The 18,386-nt window shown below is 42.8% G+C and overlaps 3 protein-coding genes across 3 annotated transcripts; 1 reads left to right on the plus strand and 2 right to left on the minus strand.

Annotated features, from left to right (window-relative positions):
* Window positions 1–101: 101 nt before the first annotated feature.
* On the plus strand, window positions 102–1,676 carry LOC147635481 (uncharacterized). The gene is made up of 2 exons (XM_086802195.1): window positions 102–497; window positions 586–1,676. Exons 1-2 carry the CDS (start codon window positions 143–145, stop codon window positions 1,662–1,664), a joined length of 1,434 nt encoding a protein of 477 aa, XP_086658321.1. The 5' UTR covers window positions 102–142; the 3' UTR covers window positions 1,665–1,676.
* Window positions 1,677–2,745: 1,069 nt separating this feature from the next.
* LOC147635482 (uncharacterized) lies at window positions 2,746–6,411 on the minus strand. The gene is made up of 12 exons (XM_086802196.1): window positions 6,318–6,411; window positions 5,067–5,555; window positions 4,890–4,979; window positions 4,719–4,805; window positions 4,466–4,588; window positions 4,304–4,366; window positions 4,052–4,203; window positions 3,577–3,957; window positions 3,352–3,489; window positions 3,172–3,265; window positions 2,960–3,061; window positions 2,746–2,852 (listed from the first exon to the last, which is right to left on the minus strand). The coding sequence occupies exons 2-12, from the start codon at window positions 5,553–5,555 to the stop codon at window positions 2,757–2,759; spliced, it is 1,815 nt and encodes a 604-aa protein (XP_086658322.1). The 5' UTR covers window positions 6,318–6,411; the 3' UTR covers window positions 2,746–2,756.
* Window positions 6,412–8,114: 1,703 nt separating this feature from the next.
* On the minus strand, window positions 8,115–17,963 carry LOC147635483 (ATP-dependent zinc metalloprotease FTSH 7, chloroplastic-like). The gene is made up of 13 exons (XM_086802771.1): window positions 16,963–17,963; window positions 16,670–16,735; window positions 16,417–16,545; window positions 16,197–16,262; window positions 15,888–16,073; window positions 15,697–15,783; window positions 15,381–15,494; window positions 15,056–15,180; window positions 9,817–9,925; window positions 9,582–9,707; window positions 9,001–9,321; window positions 8,600–8,723; window positions 8,115–8,416 (listed from the first exon to the last, which is right to left on the minus strand). Exons 1-13 carry the CDS (start codon window positions 17,926–17,928, stop codon window positions 8,304–8,306), a joined length of 2,532 nt encoding a protein of 843 aa, XP_086658897.1. The 5' UTR covers window positions 17,929–17,963; the 3' UTR covers window positions 8,115–8,303.
* Window positions 17,964–18,386: the final 423 nt, after the last annotated feature.

The raw sequence follows: 18,386 nt of genomic DNA on the forward strand, positions 1-18,386 counted from the left end.
ACTGTGCAGTAACACAGTACTTCGTAATTGAGAGTAGCTTAGGATGTTTGATTTAACATGAGTTTTGGGTTATAATTTAACCTCAAAAAAAATGTGAAAAATGCAGGTTTCCAAAGAACTGCAAGATGAGATTTACACATCAATGTCAAATCTCATGCACTCGGTCACAGAAATGGAGTTCGAACAGAAGTATCAACATTTCTTACAATGTTACAATGCCCATGACAATATCATTCGATATGTGACAAATGGTTGGTGTGGGTCGACTTGTGTTTGGCGAAGGCGATGGCCAAAATTTGGCCGATTGTTCTCTTATGGGAATGTTGATACTACTAACTTGGTGGAGCGCCTATGGCAATACATAAAATACACTCTCTTGGATGCACAAATCAACCGGTCCATGCTTGAACTTATACATGCTCTTGTGGGCGATTCAAAGACTGGCAGGCGCATGGGTGGAACTATGCTTGAGTTCTTCAAGCAAAAGCAAGAAATAGGTAATATCAATAGTTCTTTTCACATTTTTGCTGTATTCATTTAAAGTATCGAAAATCCTCTTCTTGACATTTGTATTTCTTGATCTAGCCGATTCTGGGCGCTTTAGTATTCGTGGATCGTCAAAGATGCACACTTCAAGGTTGTCTGCTGGGGAGAGAATACTACAACGGTTTGAAAGTGACCCCTCATCGTTGAAAGTCATCAATGAAATGGCCTTGTCGTTCAAGATTCAAAGCACCTCTTCTTCAAGCCAGTGGTATCATGTGAGTATGCAATCCAATTATTGTGATTGCCCCGATTGGACAAGTGACTGCAAGCACTTATATGGCATAAGATTGATAATGAGGCATCACTTTCCTGAGTTATACAAGTTTCTTCCCATTATTGACAATGCACGCACCTTGGGAATGGTTTCTATGGATCATGAGATTTGTGAGACTTCTGCAAGCCCTTGTAATCAGATGGAAATGATAGAGGCCAACACAAGTGAAGACATTCATCTCTGCATTGAGGAATTTAGAAGAATTTTAAGTCAAATAGAGGAAGAATTGGACACAAAGGACTCTACAGAAAAAGAATTATGCTTGACACAGCTACAAACCTCAAAGGAGTACCTTTCAAATCTTATCAAGCCAAAGGAGATTGACATGCCTACAAGAGGGAATGTTCGTCAAATTCAAGCACATGTGACGACAACTAGGCTTGGACATGGAAGGCCAAGAGAGCCTCTCAATACCATTCCAACTTCAATTCAGGAAGCTGCATTGTGTCACCCCAACAAACGAGCTCATGTATCCGGTGTATTGAGAAGAAAACATCAACGTGGTAGACATCGTATTCAATTTGATAAAAGACCACGTATTTGGTGCCCACATTGCTGCACAAAAACATTGTTGGTAGACCCCCTTTCTACCCTCTCTTGTCACACTTGCCATGGTTTATTGCCTTTAACTGAAAGACATGCTCCCGTCGGTGTTGAAGGCGTCCTCATAAACAAGTATGTGCTATTATGCGATGGATTACAAAGCTTGCAATGTAAGATCATGTCTTGTTTGTATGGTGATTGTAAGGATGAGGAGAGACACTTTTCTTTGACTCTTCCAAGTGGACAAGTCCTCGAAAAGATATACGCATCGCGCGTTAGACTTGTGTTGTTGTACACTTGATATATGAGGATGGTGGCAATTATTGTGTTATTTTGTATTTGTGTGGCATTGGATTTACGTATGATCTCTCTCATTGTTGAGTGTCTATGATCTCTCTTTGGTAAGCATTTGGATGATCTCTCTCATTGTTTATATGGTGATTGTAAGGACTTTGTAGTAAATTAGGACTGTGTAGTAAACTAGGACTGCAAAAACTAGGACTGTGCTGGAAACTAGGACTATGCAGTAAACTAGGACTGTGCAGTAAACTAGGTCTATGCAAACACTAAGACTTTGTTTATATGGTGATTGTAAGGACTTTGTTGTAAATTAGGACTGTGTATTAAACTAGGACAATGTAAAAAATAGGACTGTGCAATAAACTAGGACTGTGCAGTAAACTAGGACTGTGCAGTAAACTAGGTCTATGCAAACACACACACGCCGAAGTACAAATGTTGTGAATTGTTGGCAAGTACTGTTTATTTTTTTTGTATTTGTGTGGCATTGGATTTACGTATGATCTCTCTCATTGTTGAGTGTCTATGATCTCTCCTTGGTAAGCATTTGGATGATCTCTCTCATTGTTTATATAGTGTTTGTAAAGACTTTGGTGTAAATTAGGACTGTGTAGTAAACTAAGACTATGCAAAAACTAGGACTGTGCAGTAAACTAGGACTGTGCAGTAAACTAGGACTATGCAGTAAACCAGGACAAGCCGAAGTACAAATTTTGTGAAATGGTGGCAAGTACAAATGTTTTGCATAAAGTAAAAATCAACCCTAAAACCAAAAATAAGTACTACATTGACACATGTAGCATTCACATTTAGCTCATACATAGCAAGAGATTTCATAAGGACCGGATGGAGATTCTATTCCACGTTGGAATCAAAAGAACCCAAAAAGAGAACCCAAAACTACCATTTTGAATATTGATAGCTCTAATGAGGAATAGAATCAAAACATTTAGCATCCATGGAAGTGTAGCCTTACAAATTCAATTTTGTGCGAACTATAAAATCCCAACTTAACATAAAATGTCATATATCGTGGAATGGCATAAGCCATCCATTGACAAAAAACTAACATACGTAACTAAGGTCACGATGGTTAGGGCAGATGCTCATCCACTACATGGCTAAGCCAAGAATTGAACTCATTCTTCAACTTCATGACGTATCCATGGTCGAACCACTTCTTTGATAGCTACACAAGGAAAAAAGCAATGTTAGAGTTTATAACACCAAATTCACATTTAGCTCATACATAGCAAGAGATTTCATAAGGAAGCTTTTTAATAAGCATGTGGATACCCAATGCTTTGGAGGTGTATGTATAAGGCTCCCATCGATAAGTTTCTTGATAAATGCCATTATATAAAATCCGCAATCAATTGCGTTTGGTTGTTTTGGCATCTACAATGTTTACATACGTATGTCTCATTTGATCGAATCCAAAAAATGCCATATATCATGCTATATATACTATGTCTCAATATTCAAAGCCAAAATTAATTTTCACATACCTCTATACACTTCAACTCAAACCCAGTGGATGGGCATGCAAGAGACTCTTGTAATGGTCCATGTGTGCAACTTGAAGAAATTGACTCAAGAACTCTACAAATATATACATGTAAAATGTTAGCTAGCATTCACCCAAGCATTATGGATTCATGAACTTCAAAGTAAAGCTCTTGTCTTACCGTTGCACAATGGAAACATACTCGCCCGAATTCCCCACATGCAGTGAGTCTAGGTGAAGGAGAATATTTTTTCTCGATGACAAGCCTCTCACCTTCATGCTGTGGGAATTATAGACCACAAAAAGAGTCCAGTGGTGCCTAAGAAACATGAAGTTGTAAGTGCTTTGTCTACTCATGACAAAACCAAGAACACATGCATCAATATGAGTAAAGTATTGACCTTACCTATGTACTAGAGGTAGAAACAAGAACACATGCTTGCTCAGATCAATATGTCCAAAGAAATTCTGCAAGGAAGTATTCCTCGTTGGACGCCGTGAAGCCACATAGTCATACCACAAACTATCCACGAATGCAACCTTCTCCAGAGCATGTACAGGTAGGGTTTTTTCCATCCACCTACAAAATGAACATGCTTTACACATCTTTGAGCTGCAAATCCAAAAGCTATATTTCAGAATTGAAAAATTTACCGACATGGCAAATAGGTTAAGCACACGAGTAGACGCTTCCACATTCATGATTGACGTAGCTAATTGCACATCCACCTCGGCAATGAATCCCCAACGTGTAGAGTGTAAGTGAATAGTCACTCCGTGTTGAAGTCTACACAACCAAAAAATCAATCCTTGCGTAACTTTAAACCATGCATATGATAAGATAATTCAATATTCAAGCCATAGACTTTTAAAAAGTATACCTTTCATAGACCGCACTTAGATCTTTTACCTTGCCCAAGACATTGTGCGTCTTAATGTCACTAGTGGATATTGTTATTATTACATTTGAAGGCTTACTCTCACTCGGAGAGCTAATATCAAAATAAGTTGCATTCACATTGCAAGCCATCCCCTTCAAGTTCAAACAAACAAGAGTTGACATAAGGAGCCATGGTATGTGAAATAAATCCTACTCTTAAATTGTGTACGAAGAGACATCTTCCACCCCTTACCTTCTTCCGTTTCTTACTTTTTTTAGAGAGTCCTACATGAGCCTCCTTGTTGACAATTTTCTCCTAAAGTGAGGAAACAAGAAATAATGCATATTTATGTATTTTAGGGTAAGGAAAACAACCTCAAAGTAGTACAAAGGTTGGAGAGATGTATTTTCATACCGTTGTAAGGGAGGCTTTTCCCTCGAATTCCACGTTTCTCATCGACACTTCGTCATCGATTATTTTGTTGCCATGTGAGGAGCCTTCACTATCATGGATTTGAACATTTTTCTTTGATCGAGTCTTATGAATTGGAAGATTACAAAGTTTCATGGTCCACGCAATTTAAGGTTAGTACCATGTTTTTAAAGAAGCCCTCTACTTAACTAGTACATCAGAAGCCCTCAGACCAACTAGTACATCCATCTCTTACCTTCAAAGGAGAAAAAACAACACACTTTTGTCTCTTCTTCACTTGAGATGGAGCCACATGCTCATGGTTCGCCTCATCAAGAGAGCCCTTCAAGAGAGTGGCATGTTATGAGAGTAAAGATAACAAACAATGAACAAGTTAAAAAAAATCAAAAAATCATATCTTGCATACCAAAGGAGGAGACTCTTTCTGATTTTCCATCCGTTGAGAACCCACTTCACCATCATCATTGTCAGAATCATCACTTTCTTTTTGGCGTCGCTACAAGATGCAAAATGAGAGCTTAATAATATTCATGGTATAAATATATTTCACAATTAAGGTTAATAGGACAAGAGAAAATCTCACATGTCTGGAATATCCCTCTTTAATGCGCCGTTCAATCCCTTGCATGCGTTTGTCCTTGTTCTCCATGTATTGTTCCATGCCCTTGGCAACAAATCCCTCGATGAATGCTTCCTTTCGCATGTTGTAGGCTCTCTTAGACAAGTTGGTAGGAGCTTTCTTTTCCCAAGCATCTTCAGCCAAAAGTCTTTGTTTCTTTTCATTGTTTTTCATGTTGATTTCAAATTTACGTTTTGCATCTAGAAACCTTGTCTGTGCTTGCTTTGCAGCACTCTTTGAAGCTCCTTGCATTCCACCACCCAAGGGGCGTCCTGTCTTTTGAAGTGGGATATCCACCTCTAAGCCATGGTCGACTTTCAAGTGGCGAATCATATGAATTCTCTTGATATAGTTCGTGTTCCATCTAGGACACGTATCTGAGACTCGACATTGCCGAGCAAGTTTCCCAGAAGGAAGAATTATCTCCTCATAAAGAGGGTTTGCAAGTGGCATCTAATAGCAATGAGTACCGAACTCACCATCAATATAAAGAGGTGACATACACAAATTGGAACCACATACTTTTAGCAAAAAGAAAGACTACAAGAATATGTGCACAAGGGTTATACTAGGTTGAAGCTTTAAGTGTGTCATGTATGCATGGTTGCATATTACTAAACACATGCATGACAAGAAGACATTAATCATGGCAATAAGTGAACCCAAGCATGGCTATAAGCATGCATGCAATAAGCACCATCGTTAAATTACGGCTGATTTTCAAACTATAAGCATGCATGCAATAAGCACCATCGTTAAAAGAAGGCTGGTTCTCAAACTGGGTCTGTTTGTATAGTAAACCAGGGATAAATAAGCACCATCGTTAAAATATGGCTGATTTTCAAACTATAAGCATGCATGCAATAAGCACCATCATTAAAAGAAGGCTGGTTCTCAAACTGGGTCTGTTTGTATAGTAAACCAGGGATAAATAAGCACCATCGTTAAAATACGGCTGGTTTTCAAACTATAAGCATGCATGCAATAACCACCATCATTAAAAGAAGACACCGTGTTCTCAAACTGGGTCTGTTTGTATAGTAAACCAGGGATAAAGTACGACTGTGTACTAAACTAGTGTGTAATCTATTTTGAAAAAAAACGTCAAGCTACTTGAACGTTCCAAAGAAATTAAAAAAACACGTCAAGGAGGAATGCAAGAAGAAGGCACCGTGTGGTATAGTCTGATTGACGGCTGAGGGAGGGTGGACGTGCCTCGTCGCTCGATGTATCACCGCCAATACTTGGACTTATGCCTTGGCGGACGCTACAGCCTCTTCTGCAGGTACGGCGAACGCTACAGCTTCCTGGCAGGTACGGCGGCAGGTACGGCGAACGCTACAGCTTCCTGGCAGGTACGGCGGACGAGCGCGCAGTTCCTTGCAGAACTAAACTAGGACGAGCGCGCAGTTCCTTGTGAACTGGGGCGGCTGCAGGATAGCGACAGGTCCCTAGGTATTGGCGGTGTCATCCGACGGCCTGGAATCGCGGGATCATCTCAGACGCACGATCCATGCTTCTCCCAGTTCGCACGGCGCTCGTCCTAGTTTAGTTCTTGCATGCAAGTGATCGACGGCCAGGAACCGCGCGATCGTGGCAGCCGTCGATTGCGCGCCCTAGTTTACTTTAAGATCGCATGGGATCGGATGGCCGAGAACCGCGCGCTCGTCTCAGCCATCGATCCCACATGAGGCGCTTATTAAAAGCACCGTGTGATATAGCGACGAGGCCGAGCCAAGGACCACCATCTCGTTGGCAATTTCAAAGGCCAGCCACATCTGCAGTCGACACGACCGTAAGCAACCACCTACCACACCAACCCCAAAGCCTGCACAACCGCAAGCATCCACTCGGTACACCACACCTGACATGGAGAACAAGACAACACTGCCACCGGGGTAAGAAGCAACCAACGAGAAGATGTCCCTCATTTGGTCGCTACCGATATTCCGACAAATGATGATTAATACAACGTCTCGATGTCCCAGGCTTTTAACCAGTATTTGTAGGTAAAACACTTCTCACCCTTCTTTTACTACTTACTTTGGCTCTTTTACTACTTATTTTGACTCCCATTGACTTGGTAGAACCCTCCCCAATGAAGGGTAGAGCCTGTACAGTTAGGTTTGTTTGCAGATACATCGCCGGATAGTCCAATTGCTACACCGCTCTCAAGTCCAAAAGACAATCCCGCTTATAGACGAAAACAACATCAGCTTTCACTTCCAAATAGACCCTTGCAAGTTTCCAATGTGCATTCAACCTTGTCATCCAACCCCTCCCCCAACTCGTGCAACCTTTTCAAACTTGAGCAACCTCGTGACACCTAAGCTTTTGTCAACCTCCATGCTATGCTCTCTAGTAAATTAAAGTGCTCCACCCTTGAGAGAAGGATCCTCACCATGAGTATAGTCTCCTCACCTCTCCAAGTGATTATGATGCCACTTCTTGGCTTACATGCTTGATTATATGTGCTATATAATGAGAAATAGTTCTTACTTTGGAGAACCTTAACAACTATGAAGTTTTTTTTGCCTTACCTTATGTAAGAAACTGGGAGGAATGGGAACAAACTAGGCAATAAAAGGGAGGTTCAATTATCAAGTGATCCGAGAAAATATGCAAACTTTGTTTTTGAAAATTTTTAGATTTGGTGTGGATATGTTTTGATTAGTATGTACATTAGTGTAGATAAGTTTTGATTAGTATTTACGTTAGTGTAAGTATAGTTATGATCTTCAATAAAAAGTCAATCACCAAGGTGGAGGTTTTTTTTGCAGTTTTTTTTTTATTTTTTATTTTTGGAATTTTGATGTAGGTATGCAGCTAATGTTTGTGTAAGTATAGTCATTGTCCATAATAAAAACACTACATAGTGGCATAGGGGCAAGACCCCCTTTAGCAACAAGCTTGAGTTATCAAAGGTTAAATAATTGAAGGCAGAAAAAGAGTTCATATTTTTAAAAGAAAGAAGGATAGACGACTCTTAACATGATTAGTGAAGACAATACCTTGAAGCAAAATAAGAATGAAGGGCTCTTTACTAAATTGTATTGTACATATTTACGTGTGCTTAATATACATAGGCAACCTAAGTTGATCCACCAACATAGGTAAATTGAGGTGCTTAAACAACAAAGGCTTTGCCTTACATGTATATATACATGGATCACACAGGACGATCAGCCCTGAAGACAAGCCTCAAAAGCTTTTTGGCAGGATGTGCTTTCCTTCTACAAAAGCCAAAAGTTCATCAGGGGCAACAACTTGATTCAACCATTGCTGTAATGTCTCCCCCTCCACCTTGTCGTTAGCTGCACAAGCCACAAGTCCAACAACCTTTTCAGTATTTCACTGACCTGTAAATCCTTGAGGGGTGTGTGTGTGTGTGTGCACGCGTGTATGCATGTGTTTGCAAGCATGTGTACACACATAATCATGAGTGCTTGTGTGCATACATTCAAGTGCATGAGGGTGCAACCCATATGGAACCATACCTTCAAGTTGGGCTCCAAGTCCTTCAAGAATAGTGGGATTGGAGCGGATGACAATCAAAGCCATAGATAGTGCAGACTGCAAAAGCGATCGTACTTCGGTCTGAACAAGATCTATCACGTGGCCCTGGTTTCAAAAAAAAAATCCAAATTGAGAGAGAAAATGCAGATCTTTGCACAAACAAAGTAAGTTCCCTGTCACAACCATGTCTTGAAGAAATCAAATTCCATAAGGATAGTATCTAGACCATGCATCCATAAGGATAGTATCTAGATCATGCATAGGATGCAAAAATTGAACAGTTCAAACCATTAGAAAGGGAGGGTGTTGGAATGATGCTTACACACAAAGTGATGGCATCTGATGCACACATTTGATCATAAAGATCAAAATGAGAACATACCTGGTCTTTTGCCCAAGGAAAGGCTGCAACACTGTCGAGGCCACCACGAGAGAGAGTGGCCAAGGAAACCGGTCCGATCAAAGAATTGAGACCATATTCAGCAATTGCTTTGTAAGCCATGTCTGTTGCCTGCCTGATATCATCTAAGGCCCCAGTTGACACACGACCATGGTATATCACCTCTTCTGCAGCTCTTCCACCCAGTAAGGTTACAAGGCGTCCTCTTAGCTCGTCCACAAACAAGAGGTACCGATCTTCACTTGCTGGTGGACTGTACGTGAAACCAAGAGCTCCACCTGTTCTGCGTAGGATGCTGAGCTTCTGCAATTTGGGACAACTTCTCATCACCAATGGTACAAACCCCCAAAAGACCGTACCAATAGTAGTGCACACTCAAACCATATAAGCACACACATGCATGCTTATGCACATGCAAATGCATACTTGTACATGTGCGAATGCATGCTTATACACACGAATGCGTACTTATGCACATACATTTGCTAAGTTTGCATGCCTGTAAGCACATTATTGCAAGATAGATGTCATAGCAACAATGTTATCAGTGATAGAAGATGCACCTGCACTCTACCGTGTCCAGGAAGAAGGTTGGCAATGGCGGTTCCCACAACTGCATGACCGACTTCATGCCTGGCAACAACTCCCTTCTCTTTTGCGTGTAGCATTGACCGTTTCTTCTCTATCCCCTTTAATATAGAAGTAGCCAATAATTGGTATTCAAATTAGAATACAATACAGCTCTTGATAGCTTAAGAAAACAACTCAATAAAGCTGAAACATGACTGCAGCACTCACTCCGATAGCTCGCTCCACAGCACATAGAAAGTCCTCTTTGAAAACCTTATTTTTATTTGCACGGCCTGCTAGAAGGGCAGCCTCATTTACTAGATTGGCAAGATCAGCCCTATCATTTTAACACGTGATTGATTACTTTTTCATGTCATTCTAAAGAAAAAAAAACAATTTGGACCTTACAGAACTCCCACTCAATTGTTTATTTAAGATCGTCTTCTCTCTCTCTCTCTCTCTCTCTCTCTCACACACACACACACACACACACACGCGCACACTTTTTTTTATAGTAAAAAACCAATGTTCTATTACCAAGGAGCTATATACATGGGGAGGATGTATTTCAAAGAGAAGTCATCCAAGGAAGAAAGCTAGAAACAGTAGAAAAAGGCCTCAATCTGTCAAATATCAATAGCCTCCAGCTATCAACAGTCAAGTAGGGACTGGCGAAGATTGGCACGAAAGAAAGCATAAGCATTTCGAGAAGGCTGTTGAAACATAATTTCGTTCCTAGCCTTCCAAATAGCCGAGAGTGCCCAGTATCTCATCCAAATCATGAAAGTGTCAAATCCAGCCATACATATGGTTCTCTCTCCTCTGTTTTAATCATGTCTATTTAGCATCTTGTTCTCAATCAAGCTTAGGGCTGTGGATAAGTACAGCAAGGCTTCCGCACATGCAACATTGATATCAGAGCATTCACGCTCAGCCACTAAGCGTAGTCTCGAGGAGGTGCAAAGATCCATCAGAAGAATGTAGCAGGGTAGTAGATGGAGTGGTCTGGTGAAGCTAGAGGAAAGCATTCCTGAGGGTATGTATTCAGAACCAGTACATCATTAAGCTCTCAGATCAATTCCAAAGGCCTAGCAATAGGCATGATCAATTCCGACAGGTGAACCACTCCTCTGTTAAGGGAAAGGGATAGCAACACGCATGGGGACAACAGTGGAACAGATGCTCAGTTCTTTAGCAATACTTGGAAGTGGAGATCAGAAGTGTAAGGTGTTCAGACAAAAAGAGTCAAAGTTAAAGTAGACAGTCAAAGTTAGTAGTCCAAGGAGGAAGGATGACAGTGTCCACCCCATCATCAAGTTTAGCAAGAGGGTATGTCACGTGCACGCCCGTGCCATGGCTAAACCTCAGCATGAACATCATCAATCCCTGATTAGGACAGCATTTAGGGCATCATTAGCAATAGAAGCATTACCATCAGCAATAGCATTAGCATCAGTAGCATCAGCATCAGCACCCTCATCATCATTATCAGCACCATCAACAGCATCATTGGAGGGCATGGAACCCTGTCGGCAGCCAGCAGACAGCAGGCAACGGCCAGCATGGAGTCCACACATCAGATGAAGGCCATCAGGCTTGAGGCAAGCAATAAAGTAAGCGCAGCATTTAACACATTAATATCAGCATTTTCTTGTCCAAAGCTGGCCGACAGCATCTAGGACTGGCCGACCAGCACTTCAGCATAGTATATAAGCATGAAGTCATCATTCAGCAAAAGTAGTCAGTTCATTCATCATTCCATCCTCCTAGAAGTCGGTAGAAGTCATGTAAGGGGCCAGAGGTCACCCCTAAGGGACTGACCAAGGGCCTAAGTTATGTAAGAGCTTTGAGCAACCTTTTTGTACCATATTAAATACAAGAAAACTTGACACCAACTAACTCTCTCTTCTTCTCTCTCCTCTGTCTTAATCATGTATATTTAGCATCTTGTTCTTAATCAGGCTTAGGGCTGTGGATCAGTACAGCAAGGCTTCCGTGCATGCAACAGCTTCCTTGGCTGGGATAATGCAAGAGGCACTTCAAACACCCAACTCCATTGAATGCTCTCCATAGTCAAAGAGTTTTCTTGGTTTGGGGGCCGTCCCGACCAATGTAGGTGGTGTAACAAAGCTTTCCAGTCTTGAATGAGAGCAATAGCATAGGGAGAACCCGTGATTTTGCCATTAAAATGTCCAAAAACTATATCAACATAATGGGTGACCCAAAGTCTATATGCTTCTATACGCAGGGAGACACACATACTGCCCAACATACGAGCCCATGGCTTTGTTTGCCCCACAAAATTAGCCTTCCTCGGAAGGACATGATAATGGTTATTGAGAATATTAAGTCCACCATGCATTTTAGGCGAGCAAACCAATTCTTGCTTCATCAGATGAAGGGCTTTTTTGTCCGCTTTTGTTTTCCACACGCATTCTAGGGCTTTAGACATGAAAAGGTCAATCTATCTACAAGACCACATACACCATGATTATAGGCTACAGTATTTGCAGACGTACATGCAATGGCCATGTAGGCAGCTTCCAATATTCAATTTTGTGATGTAGCTTCTGCATCACCCACTCAAGTGTCTTCTTTAAGGGAGATCTCCCATCCAATAGGATATCCAAGATGTCTGACTGTCAGATCAAGTGGCACAATTTGTCCTGGCCAGATTAATCTATGCCAATCATAGTTTCGAGCGAAGCACATGAGGAGCATTCCCCGTCAAGCCCATCTTTCGATACACCAACTCCAAAAGCTTATGCCCAAGGCAAAACCCAAGAACTTCACGCCCAACCCTCAATCCCAAATCCCCCTCCTATCGCCTCCACTTCGACACCCGATACTCCGCCCATGGTTACACCGCCTGACTCTCCAACACCACCATCCCCACCCCCCCCCCCCCCCCCCCCCCCCCCCCCCCCCCCCGTGTCCCACACCACCCCTACCCCTTACCTCTTTAGATGAAGTGCTAAATAGGCTAACAAAGGCCCCCACTTTGCAAGATGAACGCCACCCTTTTACCCCACAAGCAGCAGCCTCAACTTTGGGAGTATTAGAAGAAAGAGAAATCCAGGCACCTCCAATTGGGGAGCGTGAACAGAGATGTTCCTCCCTGACCGTCCTTTCAACTGGCGGGATCCACTCGACCCACTGGATAGAATTGACGTCGACAAAGCCATTCGGATCCTGGAGCATGGGTAGCACCCCATACCAAACCAGATATTAACAAGATCACAGATCACTCGGACATCTACCTCATCAAAGTTTATCTAGAGGAACAATTCCACCAACGATCGAGAGCTTATCGCAAAAGGAATCGCAGTGGATACAGAAGCCCATAAGCCAGAGCTGCTCCCATCATGCATGGCTTCATGGGAAAACACCCTGTTTGGCAGCGGCCTTTCCTTCTCCAGTCCAATTTTTGGAAAGAATACTATTATGCTCCCAAGTATCTCCAAGTCAGCCCCATCTATTTCCTCATCGAACAAAGGTAGACATGGGATCTCTTTGACAAAGAGTTGGAGAAGAACCCAAAGCTACAGTTCAGCTTCCCATGGATACCTCCACCTCGGCCACCCATCCTTCTTGATAAGGCCTGGATGCTTCGAACATGCAAAAGTTTATCCAAGATTATGATGAAGTGTCCGACCCCGACCTCGTCATCACCATTCACTTCTTCCGCCTAATCATCGCCCTTCTGGTGGAATTTCCAAACTAGCACAATTTTGATGAAGGTCCCCAAGGCCTAGCCTTTGACACCAACAAAGGCCCCACACTTCGACAAGTACTCTACTACTATAAACGAGTACAATGGATGCAAGGGTGGCGGCTGCTCACCTTCAAAGACATATTCGAAACCACCTTCTAGACCTCCTACAAAGCTTTCCATTGCACCACCCAGTACCCGAAGTCTCGCTTCATCTTCTACTGGAACTATAACGGCTTCTACTATTGACTCGCATTATGCTTCACTGACGGCTTCTACCTTTGACTGCCATTATGCTTCATTGCCAATTCCAAGGACGGAACCGTGCTTAGGAAGGGGGGCATGTTAACCACATTGGCTAACATTACCCCGAAGGTGCGGCATTACTTTTTGTATAGTGCAAAGCGCTTCATGTAAATGATTATGGGAAATCTTTGAGCTTACAACTTGTGTAATGCCAAAAAATAGTCAAAATCGAGCTTACGACTTGTGTAATGCCAATAGTATATACTTAGACTAGGAAATTAGTTTAGACTAGCTTTTGAGCCCCCAGACATTACTTGGATGGTCGCGCATTGTAAATACGAGTCTTGTATATAAGACATTTTTACTAATGGGAAAGGACATAATCCCATTCTCACAATTGAGTTTGAGTCTTTCTTGCTCTTGTGATTGATGCTTGCTTGTTTGCTTTCTTCTCTTTGATGCATGCTTGCATGAGGATTGTATGGGCGAGTGTTGGTGTGATGATGCTAGTTCTCCTCGCCCTCTCTTCTTCTCTACATTCTTCGTTCGAGGAGTGTAAATTTTGAACATGAAACATAGAAAGGAAGCTTACCCACCTCATATGCTTCTTAGACAACTTGGTTTGAGTGAGAAATTATCCCAAATGTCAATGGTCTATTTGACAGTAAATTTAGCCCCCCCAAAAATTAGTGTTTCTAGATGGTTAAGAGTTTGAACTATTGTTACATGCACAAGCTAGCAAAGAACAATCACAAACTAAAATTAGGCAAGAGAGAAAGAGAGAGAACTATGCACATGATTGGGTCCCAATAACCCTCAGAAGGGCCCCCATAGGTGTAGGGTTGAAATCCCTCATTGTACTGACCACAATGATGTACAGATGCTGAAGGCAAGGCTGGTTGCTGGTCGCCTGCTGTAGCACCCACTGGTGGACAGCACCTTTGATGTGCATTTTCCTCTACACAGGCAAGAACGCCCGTGTTTTCTGTAATGCCGATTCAAGGCTGCTTTTGACCTCTGGGGGTTTGGCTGAGAACTGCATCTTCATCTGGCAGTGGTGTTCAGCCTATAGGAGAGCAAGAATGCTGAGATGACTGTTATGGCTAGGTGCGCATGTTTATATAGTGTTGTAGCTGCTTGCCGACTGTAGAAGAACAAGCTGGACCAGCCCTGTAGGGTGGTCGAGTGGACAAGGAAAAGGCCAAAAAGTGCTTTTTTTCCGAGGCGTCCGTCCTTGTCCTTGGCTGTGGACAGCTTTTCCCCATGATCGCAAGTGTGGGTGGCCAACTCTTCCCTAGACCAGGGCTCGCAAAGAATACACCTGGTGTCCGGCCTCAGGGCCTTGCACTTGTTGCTGAAGTATGTCCACATGGCATTGAAGTGTGGTGAACAGTTATACCCAATAATTCCTTCTCATAAACTTGCAAATGAAGCACTGCATGTCTATCAGACGTTAATCTGTCTCTCTCTCTCTCACACACACACACACACTTTGATGAGTTCACGCACCCTGTAAAGCCAGATGTGGCAGCTGCCACCATCTCAAGGTCAACATTTTCAGCAAGAGGCACTTGCTTCTTAGCAACGTGGACCTGCAGAACTTTTTGTCTTCCCAATTTGTCTGGAGGTTCTACCTGCAAATAACATACACGGCCAACATAAAAGACCTTTCAAAGTTCTCATAACCCAAATATCTGCTAAAAACTGAGTACTCTGGCATGAGCCAGAACCCTTTCCATAAGCTATTTCTAACTCTTCCAATAATATGAAAGGTACACACTGTGAAGTCTCAAATGGCCAAAATTAACTCTTAGCAAGTACTTGAGTTACACACCATGACAACACGATCAAATCGACCAGGGCGTTTTAAGGCAGGGTCCAAAACATCTGCTCTGTTGGTAGCAGCTAGCACTATGACCATAGAGCTTCTCTCAAAACCATCTAGCTCCTGCAAAAAAACATGAAGTTTTTTTAACTTTTTTTATTGTAAGCATTATTACAGCATTGTCAAATGGATGTATGTATGTGTGTATGTATGCATGCATATTTATTTATTTGTATGTCAAGTTTAGCAGGAAATATCTGGGTCAACCTGGCAAGTAAGAGGATGTTATTAGCTAACACAAGCACATGCTCTTAGGAGTACTAACCGTGAGCAACTGGTTCAAGGTCTGCTCGCGCTCATCATTCGCAAAACCTAGTGTACGCCCATCTCGCCCTTTAGCAACAGCATCTATCTGTGGCCATTCAGTTCACAGAAAACTCTCTTGTTGTGATCCTCCAATTGCAACCACACATTAAAAGGCTTGAATTAATAAAGAACAACAAAATTTCAACCAACCTCATCAATGAAGATGATAGATGGGGCCGCCTCCTTTGCTTTGGCAAACAGTTCTCTAACACGAGAAGCTCCCATGCCAACATACATTTCGATGAATTCACTACCAGCACAACTAATAAATGGGACATCAGCCTCGCCAGCAACCGCTCTTGCTATTAAAGTCTTCCCTGTTCCAGGAGGTCCGACCTATGTTGAAAAACCATTCTAAGAAAAATTCTTATCAGGCTCAGAAAATATACCATGCTCCTTAAGAGTCAAACTTGGTAGCGGCACAATGGGTGTTGTTGAAGTGCAGGTAAAGTTAGTTACCAGCAAGACTCCTCTAGGAGGAGAAGCTCCAAGTCTAGTATACCGTTGAGGATTCCTCAGGAAATCCTATCAAGCATTAAACCTTCATAATTAAAAACGAAAAAGAAAAACCAGTTTTTCCTCGAGTAAAAGGGCCTTTCGTTAGATATTGCTTTCAATAAAAAAGCTAAAAACTGAAGCATTTGAAATGTGACTTGAGTATCATAGCATTCTAACCAACCACAACTTCCTCGAGCTCTTCCTTAGCTTCATCAATCCCTGCAACATCTGCAAAAGTGATGGAGTCTTTCTTTGCTTTCTGCGTGCCTCCTTTAGAAAACCTTCTACCCATGAGAGGCCATCCAGTTGACTGCAAAAGATCAGAGGATTGTTTGACTCTCGCAAGAAGCAAGCGTTTCAGGAGCCAAGAATTGAAGCAGTATATCTGAGAGCATATACTAATTCACAGATTTTGGAAGCTGTGTGTGTCAAACCTGGAGGACTGATGGAAATTTTTGTACAGACAAAGTGGCTAGAAGTCCCGCATACAAACACGGTAACTGCGATGTCATGACAAGGGCCCCGAATTCAGTGTAACAACATTACAAATGCTATGGCAACTCGACTGATGTGAGCATGTAATTCTAGTGCAACATTCACATGCATGCCATGTTTTTGTGCCTTGTCGCTTCAGATGGAGCGGAGCAACACTGACTGGTGTACGGCAGGGATGATTGGAGTAGGGCAACACCGCAAATCAGAAGAAGAAAGGTAGCTTTGAACTTACCCCAAAGGAGTTGATGAAGTTTGTGGCTCTTTTGTCCGGCGCCCGAAATTCGACTCCGTTCTTGATCATTTTCTCATATGGGGTGACCATATCGTAGGGCTTGACGGTTGTGTAGGGAATACTCCGGATGTTCAATTGGTCACAAAAACGAGGCTCTAGTGCAAGGAAGTCCCCTTCCTGGTCCAAGAAAACCTTGTGGTCGTACTCTTTCCTGCTCGCTTTCGCTTGCAGGTCTTCGTTTCCCACCTGTAGCTCCGGTTGCGTCAAGCGGAGAGAGTATCTGAAATGCACCCCATCTATCTCCACATTCTGGACATGGCCTTGCTGAACCCTGCACAGAAACTCACTGAATGGAACATGGGAGGTGGAAACACTGCGTTCTGTGGTGTGCCCAATACTTCTTTCAGTCCGGACGGTGGGCGGAACAAGGAGCCCAGTGAATCTCATGAAGAGTAGGACAACGCCCAGCTGCAAAAGCAAAGCCCATATCTCTCTCCCCTCTCTGGAGTTCCAGCCCAACTGCCATTTCGATCTTCTCCACCTCTCTTTACTTCTATGCCGTATAGTAGACCTCTCTAAAACCCTTGAACTGCTGTTTATGGATATTGGGTCCTTCAGTCCGCTCTTCCCTTTGCCTCCTCTGTGTGAATCCTGATTTGGGTGGACCAGGGTTTTGAACAATTTGGCCCACAGCTTGGGCTCAGACAGGCTTGAATTGCTGTTTCCGAGTAATGGGTCCTCCAATCTACTATCACCGTTGCTTCCTGTGTCTGAAACCTGATTTGGGCGGGCAAGGCTTGCAAGGAGTTTGATGAATTCGGTCCAGAGCCCCGGCAGTCCGCGTCCGTTTGAACGCTGGCAGAGCTGGCAACACACTAAGGGACGAGAGGGACGATGGCAATGAAGCAGAAGGGGGCGAGCGGAGAGAGGCAGAGGCAGAGGAGGGAAGGCCATAGCCATAGCCATAGGTTGACGAGGGCGAGCAACTGCATTATTGCAGCACAAAAGCGTATACACCCGCGTTCTGATACGTAGAGTTATAGGACCGACAGAATGAGAGTAAGACAGAGAGTCTTGACTACGAGCTCACGTACACAGTACACACCACCTTTGATTGATGAATTATAACCAGTTAACCTTCATTATAGCTTCATTAGATCATTTTTCGTTCAAATCGATAAAATATTTAGCAGATAGTAGGATAAGCTCATCTTGTGGACAACCATTACCCTATCTTGACCACATATTTGCCTTGGAGGGACCCTTCCAAAGCACATGGAGCACACCCAACCTTTCTCCTTGGCCCTTAGACCACTTTGAAGATGGTCATCGTTTGCTATCATACCTATGCCTCCTTCGGGAAATTGCATGGCATTGTGCCTTCCACATTGTCTTTAGACAAGGGTAAAGGGGGCACTAAAATG

Source organism: Cibotium barometz, chromosome 9 (genome assembly GCF_041138505.1).
Source record: "Cibotium barometz isolate CiBa-2024 chromosome 9, ASM4113850v1, whole genome shotgun sequence".
NCBI classification, from domain to species: Eukaryota; Viridiplantae; Streptophyta; class Polypodiopsida; order Cyatheales; family Cibotiaceae; genus Cibotium; species Cibotium barometz.